The 16,184-nt window shown below is 34.7% G+C and overlaps 1 protein-coding gene across 1 annotated transcript in view; it reads left to right on the top strand.

The window, feature by feature from the left end:
* The window catches only part of KCNH7 (potassium voltage-gated channel subfamily H member 7), a 238,713-nt gene that overhangs the window by 170,531 nt on the left and 51,998 nt on the right, over nucleotides 1-16,184 (top strand). The window contains exon 7 of the mRNA XM_074828980.1: nucleotides 13,346-13,771. Coding sequence (XP_074685081.1) covers nucleotides 13,346-13,771 — 426 coding nt within the window. The remainder of the gene's footprint in view (nucleotides 1-13,345; nucleotides 13,772-16,184) is intronic.

Genomic DNA, 16,184 nt, shown 5'->3' with positions numbered 1-16,184 from the left:
CTGCTTAGCCCCTGTCAAGCCCTACTGAGATCCAGAGAACTGGCAGTCCTCTGATCCACTTGGCATGCACAGTCTGAAATAATACCTTTCACACATGCAGTTAGAGTTGCCTTAAAACAGCCATGAAAGGAGTCAGTCTCTCATGTAATCTTAGAACCATACAAAAATGTAGTATGGAAGAGACCTCTAGAGGACATCTAGCCCAACCTCCTACTCAAAACTGCTTAACTTCAAAGTTAGATTAGAGTCAGGTGGTTACCATGTTAACTCAGGAAACAGTTTCTATGTTTAGGTCAGCATGAGCATATATTTTCCCAGAGAAAATCACCCAGCAATAGGCAGCAATAGCAGCTAGAGTGCAGAAAGAGGGAAGGAAGAGGGCAGAAAGCTGTGGATCTCATGGGTCAGAAAGAGCTGGCATTTTACAAGGAACATTGCTGGTGTAGCTAACACTGCGTGTAGCTAACATTGATGTAGCTAACATCACGTGTACACACTGTAGTACCAATGTTGGATCTAGCCATAGAATGCCATAACCTGGCCAGGCAATATTTAGCATTTACCTGAAAATACATATTCACCTCTCTTAAGAGTCATTTTCATCAGACAAAAAACACACGTATGTTCAGCTAACAATTTAATATTCATTTCTTACAAGTAACGAGTTTCCCTTTTATCATAATACTAGCTAATACACAAAGTGAAAAAACTGATGGGTAGTTTGAAAGATTAACTTTTTCAAGGAAACAGTTAAGTTCCCATACTTTGCTAATAAGATAAATTGATGAATAAACTAAATGTGAGGGCAGAATCCTGCAATTTGCAGCTAGTAAGGTGATGATATAACTGGTGATAATTATAAAGCAGTTATCTTCTACTGATTAGAAACCAGGTGACCTTAAGCATATAAAGGAGAAACAGCAGCAAAGCTATTATTGAGCAGGAGATAGGAGAGAAGCATGTGGATTGGTTAGTTTTGACGTATTGCTAGCTGAAGAAAATATTTTCTGGTTAAGGTTTGCTAGGGTTTGGGATTTCTTTTCATAGGATTATAAACAGTAACAAAAAGTAAACAAAGTAAAAAAAAAAAAAAAAGGAGGAACTCTCCTTAAATTATATTGAAATATCAATAAAATCACAGTAAGGAAAAAATCCAGAACCAGCTGTATGAATCAAAAATCAAAGGATCATTGAATCCCAAATATTATGTTTATGAAATAGTGTGCTAATAATCACTGTGGTAATATGTGGTTACAAAGCACTTATTGAGTTGTATAGGTGGTATAGGTGATACTGAGCATAAAAGTAATGAGCATAGCACAACAAAAATCTCTAGAAGATATTTGCTAAAAGTGACTAGTTCAGACCATCTAGAGTGTACAAATATACTATAAAATTCAAATCTATTTAAAGTACCTAAATTGCATGACTATTTAGTTGATATTCATAGTACATAGAGAAATCAAAAGGTTTCTTCTTCCTGATATCAGGGTGGCCTTGTATTAGATTTATCTTAGATAAGTCTGTTTTTCTTTGACAGTTGAATAAATCTTTCATTGTAGCACAAGGTGGAATTGTCTTTAAGGTACTTTAGGTGTATTTTCAAGTGTAAGTTTTTTATTCAAAGAATTATTAACACAGCATCTTTTTAAATATGAAAATTGCAGTAACTACTTTCCAGTTCATATCTTGGAAGCTGGCATGAGAAGGTATGTTCAGCTCCAGACAGTCTGTTCAGAATACTACTACTAATAAATGAGAAACATCTATTAAATGGGAAGAAAAGCTCTTCATTTCACAGCTTTGCATTTTTTTTCTGATCTAAGTATCCATCTTCTTTGAAAATGTTCCACTATTAATTATGAAGAAACCTACTCTCTTTTGAGACAAAAGAACTGCTGTATGGTATGGTCTCACGTCTGTACCAATCTGTTCTGTTCACAGAAGTTTAGTTTCACTGCATTTGTAGATGGGTTAACAATGGAAGACTATAACCGGAGGAGAGTAATACCATTTGCTGCAGCTTAGTCTCTAATTATGTTAGTTTCAGGGTTTGGAAGTGAGCAAGAAATAGGTGCCTGCAGCTCATGGTCATCCTGTACAATTTGTTAGAGGCTAGCTAATTTATTTTGATGAAATTTGTTAGGATAGCATGCAGACTGCAGCCTCCTTCCAGGTTTTCAAACAAAGCTTGAAAAATAAGTTTTGTATAGGATAGTACTTTCCAGATATATTACATTGTCTATTGTCTCTCTTCTTTACACCTACAATATCAAGTAAGCTAAGGAAACTGCAATAGTGAATGACCCATTCTGCAGTTTACACAGTGTGAATAATTAGTCAATATAACTAGAAATCAAAGAATATTAAGAACATTAAATCTTACACTCAAGCTTCTATCCTAGGCATTTTTTTCACTGGATTGAGCTTTTGATGCCTGCAATCATCTATGTGATCAGCCATAGTACCAAAAAGATTCCCACATCTCTCTGGTTAAACCCACAAATAAAAGGTCCAGTTCTCTCCTGAACATAAGCTTCATTTAGCATAACACAGTAGAGGTGGAGCTTCTCAAGTTATTTTTGGCTCACTGATGCTGTGCTATCACAACATTTTTGTTAGACTACCAGAGTAGCTAGTGAAGAATCATCATGAAGGTCCTACCATGTCTTGCCACAATTCCCCAAAACCAGAATATTTTTTTACATTGGAAAAAAAGAAAAATATCTAATGTAAGATCCAGATACTGACTGAGGAAAGGCAAGTTTGCCTGCTTATTTCTCCATGGTCACAACTCTACCCTTTTTCTCTGCCTAACCAGTATGAATTGAATGGATGGCTCTAGAAATCTGGATGGTGCTTTTATAGGTTGGTTTTGCTAGCCAAATGTGATTTGTATCATCACATTGTGTGTACGTATGAATACAGTCTGTTCCATCTCCCCTTGCCAAATGGCTTTTTGGTTGAAATGTTACTGGTCAAATTTGGTAGAAGGTTGGGTAATGCAATCAGCTTTCCTACAAGTGGTGTGAAGGGAGGAACCTGGGCAGAACTCTAAGACTAAATGTCTCCTTTAAGTGAACCAGGCTGGCATATGCTCATTAGGCATAAAGACTGGAGAGCCACAAGGAAGATGGACATTTCTAAATTAAGCTTTTCCCCAGCTACCAGAGCAGTTTCAACTACAGTTCACACCTTTTTAAACATTAAGGGCTCTAATTATAAAATGGAAATTTTCTAGAAAATAAAGTTTGCTTTTTTTGCTGATTATGGAAAAAATATTTACCATGAAACTGAAGGTTAAATTTAAATATGAATGTATGCATAAGGATCTTTTCTCCCTTTCTCCTTTACTCCTGACAGTTATGTCAGTAAGTACTGTAATCATAGAACCAAACTATGGATGTAGCTGCTTCATTTTCACTGTATGCACTTCAGATATTCTTACAGCTTTTAAGCTCTTCTTTAGCTGCATCAAAATGTTTGGCAGCTAGCAAACCAGTCTAAATGGATTATAATGAAAGATACATTTTTCATAAATATTGTGAGGAAGACAAGACAACATCAACAAGCACAAAATCTACTTTGTTTTGTTGTCATGCCATGAACAACTGATAGAAAAATCTTTTAGGTGACTAAAAACCACAGCAATAGTTTAAGTCCTTATTACAAATGTGACCCTTGATGTTTTGTTGTCAGACATACAAATGCTTGTTAACAGGTTAGTGTTGCTAGAAGAGCACAAATAACTCACAAACTCTTTAGCATTTTGAAGGATAGCATTTTCTGTCTTCTGAAATAACACCTTGTAGTAAGTTTTAAAGAGGGTTACATAACTTTTAATACATATTCTGGTATTAACATTTGCTAAAATAGTCAGTTGTCAATATCTCCTTCTTTGATAAACTGTATATCACTAATATAAGATTTAAAGTTCAGAGAAGCATACTCAATAAATCTGTCTGCTAAGTGTTGCATTACTCACTAATATGAAAGTAATTTCATACTGACTGGCAGGAAGAGGTTCCTGAGGTTTAAGATCTATAAGGCATTTTGTAATTTTTTCATGGAAAATAAGGGATGGAAAATGAACTATAAAAATATTTTCTAATATTCTCTTTTAATAATTTCTTCATGAGAAAATAAATGATAGCTTAGAGATAGTGAGTTTTCTAAATTATTACATATATTCAAGTTTGGTGAAGCAATTTTGTTTGACAGTAACATACACAGAAATATTAGTTCCATGAAACCTGCACAATTTTACTAAACAAACATGAGAAGGCGGCTGTTCTGCTGCTTTAATTTCATGGCATACATAAATTTCCTTGACAATTTGAAGATTTGGGGTTACTGTGTATTTAAATATCTTTAGCTGACTAGATTTACCTAATTATTTGATAGCTCTGTGAAAATGTGGCACTTCATGGCCTCAGTCCTGTGAGGCACTCAGCACTCCCAGGAAGTCCCACTGCTCTCAAATCTGAGTTGGATTTGACAGTTTTCGTCATCACTGAGGAAGGATGTTACCCTATCAAATGGAGAATAACTGGATGACATTTCTTGAAGAATCTTTGTAAATCTTTAAGACCATGAATAGTTTTGTAATACTCTTCACATGTAGGTCAAACTACTTGATAATAAGGCCTGCCTCTTTGCTTTGCATTGTGGTATTGGTTGAGTTCTCTGATGTACTATTACATTTCTGGAGATTTCAGTGTTCATGGATATCATTACATTTATATAGTACAAGCACTAGGGAGAGTCTAGTAATTGTTTAGTACAGTTGCTATAATTTCAAGGCATGAACCCAATCACTGATGAGTGATGTCATTGATGGATACATATACTGTGTGGGTGTGAGCTTCAGCCATGGGATCATATCTTAAATTTGTTCTCTGTTTCATCCTATGTTTAGATGACATGATGTAAAATATTATTATTGCTTATCTAAACATCACATTCATGAGTATAATGAAATGTATTTTAATGACAGCCCTAAATAGAAAATATGGAGAGCAGAGGAGAAAGATATACAGAGAGATAATTTTTAATTCTAAAAGTACTAAAATACAAATTTGTCATACACAGAAGGGGAAACATCATCTAAAAGCTTTTCTGCCATTAAGTCTGATCCTTGTATATATACCCTGTTTTACAATTATATTCTCTAATTCATATATTTATATCATTTTTTAAAAGTGTCTTCTAAAAGACCTTCCATTTCTGACTCAAATGCAACTTGCTATCACAGTACCATTAACATTGAAGTTACAGAAGACTTTAACTTCAAAATTTCAGCCAACAGGGACAGCAAAAAGCCACGTCAAACCCTGTTGGCAGCATATTACTTGCTCAGTGTTGTTTCCCACAGGCCTTCCCAGCAAAGGCTGGAAAACAGCATTTCTCTCCTCTCTTGGAGGAAACAAGCAATTTGAAACAGGTGCTTTGAGGTAGGCTTAAGATGACAGTCTCCATCTGAAAAGGCTTGCAGCTTCAGCTACACAAATTGTACACATTACAGTGCAGGAGATTAAAGAGGAATCAGAGCACCAGAAAGCAGGCATGCAGGCAGCAAAATATTCACCTGTACCAGTGAATCCATATCAAAAACCTGAAAGGCAGAATTGTAACTAAACTACCTAAGGCAGAGATAGAACAACTCAACCAACATAACTTGAACTGTCATGGCAGCAGTGTTACACTCAAAGGTGCACAAGACCTTTTTAATTCAATGTCAGTCTCTATTCCTTGTGGATTTTCCAATATCAAATTAGTGATTTTTATGGCAATATACTAAGAGGTTATGTCTTGGACTCAGTTAGAATTTTTCTTTTTCTTAAATTTTAATACCACCAAACAGCATTAATGTTCAAGTTCAGTGAAATTTTTTGGACATTTATAATAAAAATCATTTAACACTAACTCAAATAGATTCCACATATCTCTTAAAACTTACCCATTTTTGTCTTCTTTCACATTATCTCATTGCCTACCAAATTGCAAATCCTCCAGAATATTAATTTACTGAATAACCAAACACCTTTCCAGTGTTTCTGTATTTCAGTTAGGTTGAGAATGGCACAAAGTCCATCTTTGACTAACTCAAAAAAGCTTTATTTAGTGGCAGATTCACTTCTGGAACAAATATGATTAAAATATGCTCAGATAAGCTTTGAGTTTTTCAGGTTCAGCCATTAATAACTAAAGTGCTGTTTCAATGCCTACCTAAAATTACACTTGGTGAATATATGGGCATAGTCAAAAAAAAAAAAAAAAAAAAATCTATTGTGCTATTTCTGACCCTGCAAACAAAGAAATATTGAGCCCATTGTTTAAATAAGAAAGGTTTATATCCTCTTGTATCTGAAGTCCCAAATGGGAAACATACAGGGCAGGCAAGGACAAATCATATTTTCACATAGCAGCAGATTTTTTTTAACAAAAGCTTAACTTGAAAAATATAGAGGCCATTAAAACTGTGTTGTAAGACTTCGTGGGTATACTTCAAACTGTCTGATAGAAAAAGTTTAGTATTAACATTATATACAAATTTTCATCCTACATAATGTTAAAGCATTTAATACAGATGAAAGACTAAAACAAGACAACTATTAGCATTCTCCACCATTAGTATTTCTTGGCTAAGAAGATGTTCTTTAATAACTATCCTTTGAAAAACATGTAAAAATATCTTTTACATGTAAAAATGCCTTTCAGTGCTGATGTGTGAAAGCAGTGTATAGTGCTGCGTTTGGAGGGCACACTAAATCAAAAGCACTTCAGCCTTCTTTCAGTGGTGTAATCTTGTTAGTTGTTCATGTCAGCATCAAGGAAGATGATCATCAAGATGACTGAAATATGAAAGACCATTACAGTCTTGTGGAGAATTAGGTAATGCCTACCATCAGGGAGCAAATGTGGATTTAATTTTCATTTGCTCAGTACTGCTTGTGTAATATTTATTTTTAGGTCTTTTTAGATTCAGAGATCTTTTTAGGAGGTCCAGTCTGTAGGGGTCTCATGGTAATGTTATGAATAGAGAAGAAAAAGGAAGAGATGTCCTTGCTAGTTTTATCTTGGTAGCTTCAGTAGAACTAATACACAGGAGAAAAGAGAACCAGGAGAGGTTACATCAAGAGAAGAGAGTTCCACAAATCTAATAAAATCTCCAATGTAAAATCATATCCTCTTTTAAAACTGAATACTGCTTCATTTTTTGAACTGCACTATCATTTGGATTTAAGGTCTATGGTCATGATAAAAAGGGCTAACTATTACAGGAGTATGGCTTTAGCTTCTGTGTCTACTTCATGTTTCTAATTTCTTTTGTTTTCCCAGTTTTTCCCATTTAATACTGTTATTGGACTTGTTAATAAAGATCTGAAAATGCGTTCAAAACTGCATGTTAAAAGGAAGAGATTGTACTCAAGATCTAAGGGGTTTTGAATAATACTGACAGTGTTCATTCTGCACCATGAGCTGCATCAGAGAAGAAACAGGAATAGTAACTTAGCTTTACTCAAATTTAGGAGATGCTACCTTCCTTGATTTCCTAGTCACCAACAATACACTTGTACAGAGTTTAAAATGCTGCTGGAAAAAAAATTTAATCCAAATATCTTTCCATTTTTTGTGAAATTAGAGGTCGTTGAGATTAACCTAGCCTAATAATCTATGGAAACTCCTATAGAAATGCGATGGGTGTGGATGTTCTCATGTCATCTCTTGCCATATTCTGTTGAGAAAACAGAACATGCTTTACATTTCATTAACGTAGTCACCTTTCACTGTTACACTCAGATAACAAGTATGGATGATTTTGGCTTTCTGATTCAATTTTGAAGTGTATTTGGATTAGAAACTCTGAAAAGTCAAAAGTTCTTTCAAAATTCTTCCCTTATTTTTGACCGGCTACAATAATATCTATAATAGAATTATCCTAGTTCCATTATCATCTTGTTTACAATTTCATGTAAATTTCATATCTTGGCTGCTGAATACACGTTATAAAATGAGAAGTTTTAAAGTTTCTTCAATCTCTACTCATAATAAAGATGTTCAAGTCTCTCATCATACAAGGAACTGACATGTTGCTAGATTTGTTACAGCTTCCCTGACTTCAAGATGCAGGAGTAATCATCCATTCATCTGTCAGGGCTCTGCACCTACTGTTGGACTGAGCCCATCAACATATTGGCAACATAATATTTTTTCATGTCATATAGTATTTCCTAGAAAGAAATAATTTTAACATTGTATTTCAATGAGTGGACTAGTAGCATCTTCCATAATTTTACACAAAATGTTTTATGGGTAAGATAGATGTTTATTTTAAAGTCCCCAAGTAATTTGGGATTATATTTATAGTTTGAGCTTTATTAAATGTTTATGAAATTCTTTTAACATGAAAGGTGCTATGCAAGCGCTAACCTTGTTAGTACAAGCTTTACTTTAATTTATCTGTGGCAAAAGCAGCAGTGACAGAACAGTATTTAGTACTGAATATAGCTACATCATTTAAATATACAGTTCATACGAGACACACTTAGTCATGAGACATAGGAAAGTACCTTTCTGAAAAGCTAATTTATTAAGCCTTGCACCCATCAAACTTCCACATCTACCTTTTGCATAGATTTACACTGTATCCCTCTACGTTACAACTGCTGGGTTTCTCCCCATCCTGTATACCTCTTATTTTGCCACCTGTAAACGATGCTCTTTGTTCAGATTTTCTGGATGTGTATTAGTTCTGTCTATGATGAAAGGTCTTACCTAGATTGTGAATATGTCACATGTTGTTTGTGTAAGTGTACATTAATTATTTATTTGCTTTCTCTTTGGAAATCTACAGCACAAAAATATTGTGAATTCTTAGGGAAAGTGCAAAAGGTCCAATGCTTTCTGAATAATTTGCTTACAGCATCTGGTCCATGCAATCACAATATGCTCATAGAATGAGTTCAGTGACTCTTGAAAGCATCAGGCATGCTTTCTGGTTGTTCTCCATGTTCATGTGCTTTATACAGCTCTGCAGTTGCTTGAGGAGCCATGGTCCAGCATAGAACCCTAACTCACACTTCCAGTCATGCAGTACTAGAATAGCTAGGTAACCATACTGTAAATCCATGCAGTGGTTTGACAGAAGTATTTCCACAATTCATGGTGGTAGTCATAACAGACAGCTTATCATTTATTATTTCTGTTATGATTTATTAAAACACTATTATGCTTCTTTACTTTGTTTCTAGTTCTTGGGTTTTTACTGTATGCATTTGCATCCTTTAATAAATTTAGATTGAAAATGCCTCAGAACAAAACTTATGAATATACATGTGATACATAGAAATATGGGTCTCAGAGTCTCTTGAAACTGTACAGTTTGCATAATAGATAACATAAAGTGTTTACATAGAGGAAATAAAAATAGACTAGAAAGTGTCCCCATTAAGTTATAAAATCAAAATTAAGAGGACCAATATTTGTGTGAATTAATATAAATCTTAAAAATAAAAAGAATCATCTAAAGTTAGAGGAGTAAGAATGAAGATAACTCATTGCTGTTGTGTAACAGCTTCTATGAATGCTTTCCCCTCATCCTTTGCAAGATGCTTTCAGTTTAGTAGGTAAATATTATTCTCTCTACTTGACAGAAGTTAGAGAGGTTAAACATCAGCTTGCCTCAGTTCACTGAGAAACTCAATGGCAGAGATGAGAGTATAATTCCCAGATGATCCAACATCTTGCCTAGTGTTTTCCCTACATATTCTGTTTTATAAAAGAAATTGTACAGGGAAGAATCTTCGTGTTTCTCCAAGTGTCAAATGCTGTTGCTGCATGTGATGCTGCAGAGCCTATAACAAGAGTTCCCTACACAAACAAGTTATTCAGTGAAGCATGTGGCCAAGGTGCTGCAAAGTACATCAGCCCAGTTTGGCTCCTTGACACTTCACCAGGAAACACTATGCAAAACAAGGTCTTTTGAACACAACACAAAGCAGAAATGTTATCCAGCGAACTACTGTTATCTTTGAGAAACTAAAAGCTACCCAATACTTCAGAAAGATAAAACTGTCTAAACTGTGTGAATTTATGACAGTTATTTTTATTCCACTCCATATTTTTCTGGGTATCTGATTGCAGCCTTTCTACAATAAGTACCACCTCGAACTTGTTATCTTAGAAAGTGAACAAATGAACCAAAAAAGAGCAAAAGATATTCACCAGCCCTATCTGTGTGAAACACCCGAAGCAAGATGCTCAGAGTTTAAAAAATGTATTTGAATAAAGAGTCTTCTAACTTGCAGCAGAGCTGGTTTAACAGTGAATGGGATAAACAGGAACATACAGGAAAAGCTGAGTTTTAGATCAGGGTTCTTTACTCAAAGGCAAAATACAATACAGTTTATTTAACTCTGAAATTTTCTCATTATAAATAGAATAAATCTTATCACCTAATACTGCTTGTAAAACACACCAATTATAAATACAGTTCTGTGTTCACCAACAAAACCAGTGTGAGATGGTATTTCATGAAGGTTGAATACCCCTAATTTTTTTAAAGAGAAAACCCATTGCAGCTAGTATGACTTTTGCTACTCAGTATTATAGTCTTCTCTTTAGTAAGGTGCAAGGAAGCTTGACTTTCTCATCATGTCCCAAGGTTCAGAGACTTTTCAATACTGCAATACTTTAGTCTTGTCCCAGTGCAGCTCCTTACTCTTAAAAAACATTTCATCTCCTAAGCCACCTCTTTTACAATTCAAACTATAAGGAGAGTTTCACTGTCCAGAAGATATAAGTTAATAAAATGTCTTTTCACTAACAGTGAATTTGTCAACATCTATTTTAAGTGAAAATAGTAAAGGTTTTTTGAGTGAATTGCTAAGTACACTGAATTCTTCCATCTAGACAAAATGGCCAAGATTGGCTAACACCAATACCCAAAACTTGCAGGGATGTCACACAACAGCAAAAGGATAAGTTCCCCTCATATTCAATCAGTCTCTATTGAAACTGCCAACATGAAACCAAATAATGTGTTTTCTCTTTCTTATGTATGTGCAACTGTGATTTTTTTATTTGAGAGACAAAGTCCCATCTTCTTTCTCTTGATCCAGCAAACAAAAAATAGTTACATAATGAGTGTTTGGTTTTACTTCCCCTTGCATGGGAGTAAGCAAGTCAGAAATGTAAGTTCTGTATCACATTATGAATATGAAATTCACAACCACCAGTCAGCCTCTCCATTTTGCCCAATTGGCTTTTTTGTTTGTTTGTTTTTGCTCTTCAGTTTCATCTAACTCAGTGTAAACCAACCTATGAATAAATGTAACTAAAATGAGAATAAGAACCGGATTGCAGGGGAATAAGTCCAATTTACATTATGTGTTGCTCTGAAGTGAAACACACTGGCTGGAATTTTCAAGCAACTGTAGGAGACATGTTAAGTAAGCTTTACTGTTCTTGTTGTCTAATTCATTTCCTTCATTGTCTGAAAATCCAGCAGGAGAACACTGATATAAATTTTATAAACAGCGGCTCCCTTGCAACATATACTCACACTGCTCTCAAATACTAAGAAAACATTCTTGTCAACTCATGAGGTGGTGGTCTGAAAATACAAAGACTGCTTAAGAGACCAAGCAATGTCTATGCTTCAGCTTGCTGTGTTTAATGCATAAAAATATAGCTAGCACCATTAGTTAAGTACAAGTCCTAGTTACAATATAAAAAATAGATGAACAGCCTCTACCATCACCTCAGCATGGTGCTTAATGGCTGCTTGAAGGTACCATATAATCTTTTGGATGGCTTAATCTTTTCTTTCTTCACAGTACAAAGAAGAGAGGTTCTCACAACATTTTCAGAGTAGAACTTCACTGAAAAAGAAGTGCCACTTAGATTACAAGTATAGGATCTAAGGTTTATACAACACTTGCTGTTGGAAAGTTAAACAGAAAGGAGTGTTCCAACCCTTATAATCGTATAAGATTATGTTTGAGAAGCATGAAATTCCTCAGTCTTGAACAAGCTGAAATTTCAAATCTCAAATTACTTACTGCTAAACAAAAAGCAAATAAAAGCGGACAATGTTGCTGAGGAGGTATTTCCCAGTCATCATTTCATTTCAGTATAATTATTCATTTTAATTACTTTAGAAAGTCTGATTTTCTAAACAGCATTGCTTTTAATTAGCAGGAGATGAGGAATAACTAGAAGTAACTGGTGGAAGATGGGTATAAGATTTCTTGAATATGTCACTTGCCCAAATGGGTAGTAACTGAAGGTTGTCACCATCTGAGCTTTGTTCATTGGTCTGCATAAAATGAAGCGGTGATCTGAGTCCCATAGGATTTGGAAAGCACCTGCAGCACAGAAGGCAATAATTAACATCATTGCTGACAGTGTCTATAACTACACCAAGCATTGAATAGGGACAAAATCATAATTTACCTTCTTATCCTTTAAGGTTTTGTTCTTCCATGTCAGAGTTCAGTCAGACTGGAGGAGCAGACAAAGGAAATTTGTTTTATCTGGTGCCCACACTATGCTTGTTCTTTGTACCAAAGCAGACATTTCAGCTTCTAGAGCCAGCAAATCAAGCAGTGCTTACAAACATAATCCCTTCCAAATAAAATTGAAATCAAACTTAGATAACACCAACAGATAACAAATCCATACTTTTAAAAGAAAGATAGCAAGCTTTAGGCATTGACTAAAGTAGAAGTGAAGCAAAAGGCAATATCTCTGTGGTACCCCTCTTTGTCACACCTTTAGCGGTACTAGAACTACAGCCTCAGTGAAATTTGTCAATGCATGAAGGTTTTCCACACCACAAAACTCAAGTGGAGGTAGCTGTCAAGGACACCCACAGATCTTACTTTTTTATTTCTGGTTGCCTAAACATTTTCTAATGAGAGTAGACTCTTTTGTAGAGAATTTAAGCTGTTGATAATAGATTTGGTTTGGGAGAAAAACACTATATCACTGCAAGAAAAGTTGTTCACTGGCCATGAACAGGCTGGCAAGGTTACCATGTGGTGGATGAATTAATTTGATGACATGTTTAATTATGCAGATTTTATGGACCAGATATACCACTTAATGGTTGCTACAGGGAACAAGAATCAATCTACTGTGTAAAATTGTCAATGAATTTATTGGACCCTGGCAGAAATCATGAATTTCACAGAAGTTTAGTTTGCCAAAACACCAATTAATTGAAGCTTAATCCTGAAAACTACAATAAAGTACTCTTTAGTTTGTCCTGTATTTGCTAAGTTTACTGAAAGTAGGAATACACTGCCTGATTATTGACATGGTGTATTTCTTGTTCTAGGTTTTATCCTTAGGGGCTGATGTTCTACCAGAATATAAACTCCAGACACCTCGCATCAACAAGTTTACTATATTGCACTATAGTCCTTTCAAAGCCGTCTGGGACTGGCTCATTTTGTTGCTGGTAATATACACCGCCATATTCACCCCTTACTCTGCTGCCTTCCTTCTGAATGATAGTGAGGAACGGAAGAGGAGGGAGTGTGGATATTCTTGCAGCCCACTGAATGTTGTAGACTTAATTGTGGATATTATGTTTATCATTGACATTCTAATAAACTTCAGAACAACATATGTAAATCAGAATGAAGAAGTGGTAAGTGACCCAGCAAAAATAGCAATTCACTACTTCAAAGGCTGGTTCCTAATTGACATGGTTGCTGCAATACCTTTTGACCTGCTGATTTTTGGCTCTGGCTCTGAAGAGGTAAGAATAAATGAATAAGAAATATTAAGTCTTAAGTTTTTACTTTAATAATCTGTATATCCTAATATATTTTTTGCTTGTCATTTAATAGGCTGTTTAGTAGTTCTGCCCCATCTTTTAAAGTTAAACTAAAATTAAATCTTCCTTAGGAGAATAAGATAGAATATTAGCTTTCATTGACAGGAGAACAGCTAGTATTTTTCAGTTATATCATATTTGATACTGTCTTTCCAAATAATGAAATAAATATATAATGTATTAAGGATTTGTTCAAATGCTTTTATTTAAGAACTGCTACCAAAAGAAAGAAAAAAAAATTATATGGGGTTAACCTTGCCAGACATGTCTAATGTCCTCACCCTATCTGTACAATAGGTTAAAAAAGTGTTCAATATATACATCTGAAAATTGCCCAGAGGTATATAAAACATACACTATGTTCTGGATGCCTGACCCAGTTCTGTCTCCTTCCAAATAATTTTATTTAATTTAAGAAGGGCTAAAGTTATAACATATTTTTTGATGAAAAGTGAACTGACAAGTAGAGAATTGGCTTTTTTTGTTATGCATAGAATACAGCAGTTTAAAAGTAAAAAAAAGCAGCAAATCAAGCAAAATAGGATCCATTCACTTTTCAAAGGACACAAATCCATCTCTTAAAAATACCATTTTGTACATATTGGCATAAGGGAAACAGACATTTTTGTTGACCATATGTCCATGTCATTAATTGAGAAGAGAAAGGTGAAAACTACACATTAATCAGCAATTTTTAGCATGAAAATTTACTGATCTGACTGTATGCTTCTGTGTCACAATACAGATAATCCAAAAATGTTTTCATTTTAAAATTAATTCCTTTATATTAAAGTCATGTGCTGTGACAGCAAATATTTTTATGTCCACCCCAAAGCCTGATCTAATTCTGAGCATACCATAGCTATCCTTATGATTTGCATGTAATCTTAATTAAGTATTCCTTTAAGGGTCAGTATAAAACAACTGGTGCATACCTACATGCACCTTGAGAGACTTGTGAGCATATTGTCTTAAAAATTTCAGAAGTAGGATGAATATCAGTCACACTTTTCTTAAACTCATTTTCTTAAATTTTATATAATGAGAATGTTTTCCTGTCTCAGGTGCTTCTGAAAAATCATTGTAATAATATGGTCTAATTCAGCAGTCATAGAAATCAATAGTAATGTTCCTAGACAATAGTGATATTCCTATTAATTTGAACATGAGTGTACACAATCAAGGTAAATGAGGAATCTGGAGAAACATGTAGGTAATAGCACACCACAGAAATAAATTTTATTAAGGGAATGCAAAGGAAGAGAGAGAGTAACATAAAAGACAGAGGAACATGTTAGTAGTTCTCTCACCAAAAGAGAACTTTTCCATTCAGAAGGTGACTAAAAAGTTCAGAGATTCAAGAGAAACTTTGATCACCTTTTACATTCATTATCTGTGCTAGGTCTCAGGCTTTCTACAGATTTTTTTCTGTGGTTTTGATAGAACAGGCACATGAAAGACAAACATTTTGACAATAACATTGCTTCTAACTTGGACCACATCTTTCCCCTTCAGGTATGGTCTACATCCCTTTCTCATCACTGAGCACTCATCACTGCCAAAAATTATGTTCAGTGATTGGAAGTGTGGAACATCAAAAATTACAACAGGGACCAATTCCAAAGATCATTGAAGGAGTGCCCTTTGGATTTGACCCTGAACATTACTCTTCCACACCTCTCCTGTTAACAGACATCCTGAATGGTAAAGTGCCAGGTGCTAAAGTGATGCTAAAGGGATAACTTTAACCTAAGATAATGTTACAGACCAGTAGTAAACAAGTGCATTCTCTCAGGTGAGTACACAAATACATAAATGTGGAACTAGGAACAGAAATTATTGGACCATGTAATGACTTTTCTAGTATTGCAGATATGGGTAAATTAATTCTTTATTCCCTCAAAACCTAGTAATTGAACAGTTTTACTATCTGGAAAAACTAGTTTGTTTACCTCAGCAGCAATTAAACTATAAATTATGACCAGTTCACCATACCATCATGACTTCTCTCTCTCATTCATTGTATTGAATGTCAACCACTTTTTCTAAGCTGCTACTTACTGCAGTTTTGTTTCCTACATTGCTGACTGTAATATTTCCCCAATGATCCCTTTTTGATAGTTTAGCAAGAAGGAGCAAACGTAAAACTGTTAGAATGGAACATTTTTCATTTAATAGAATTTTTTCAGCCATAAGGGTTATCTTTTTCATGAAATAGCTCTTTTTTGTTATCTAGACATTCTTCAAATAAGATCCCCTACAAGCAATTGTATTGAATAGTCTTTTTATTAAACAGCATAAGCTCCAAAGACAGCTCCATGTGCGCTCACCCAGC

Source organism: Strix aluco, chromosome 6, assembly GCF_031877795.1.
Source record: "Strix aluco isolate bStrAlu1 chromosome 6, bStrAlu1.hap1, whole genome shotgun sequence".
In the NCBI taxonomy this organism is placed as follows: Eukaryota; Metazoa; Chordata; class Aves; order Strigiformes; family Strigidae; genus Strix; species Strix aluco.
The sequence above is the reverse complement of the archived record's forward strand: the minus strand, read 5'-3'. Positions and strand labels throughout refer to the sequence as shown.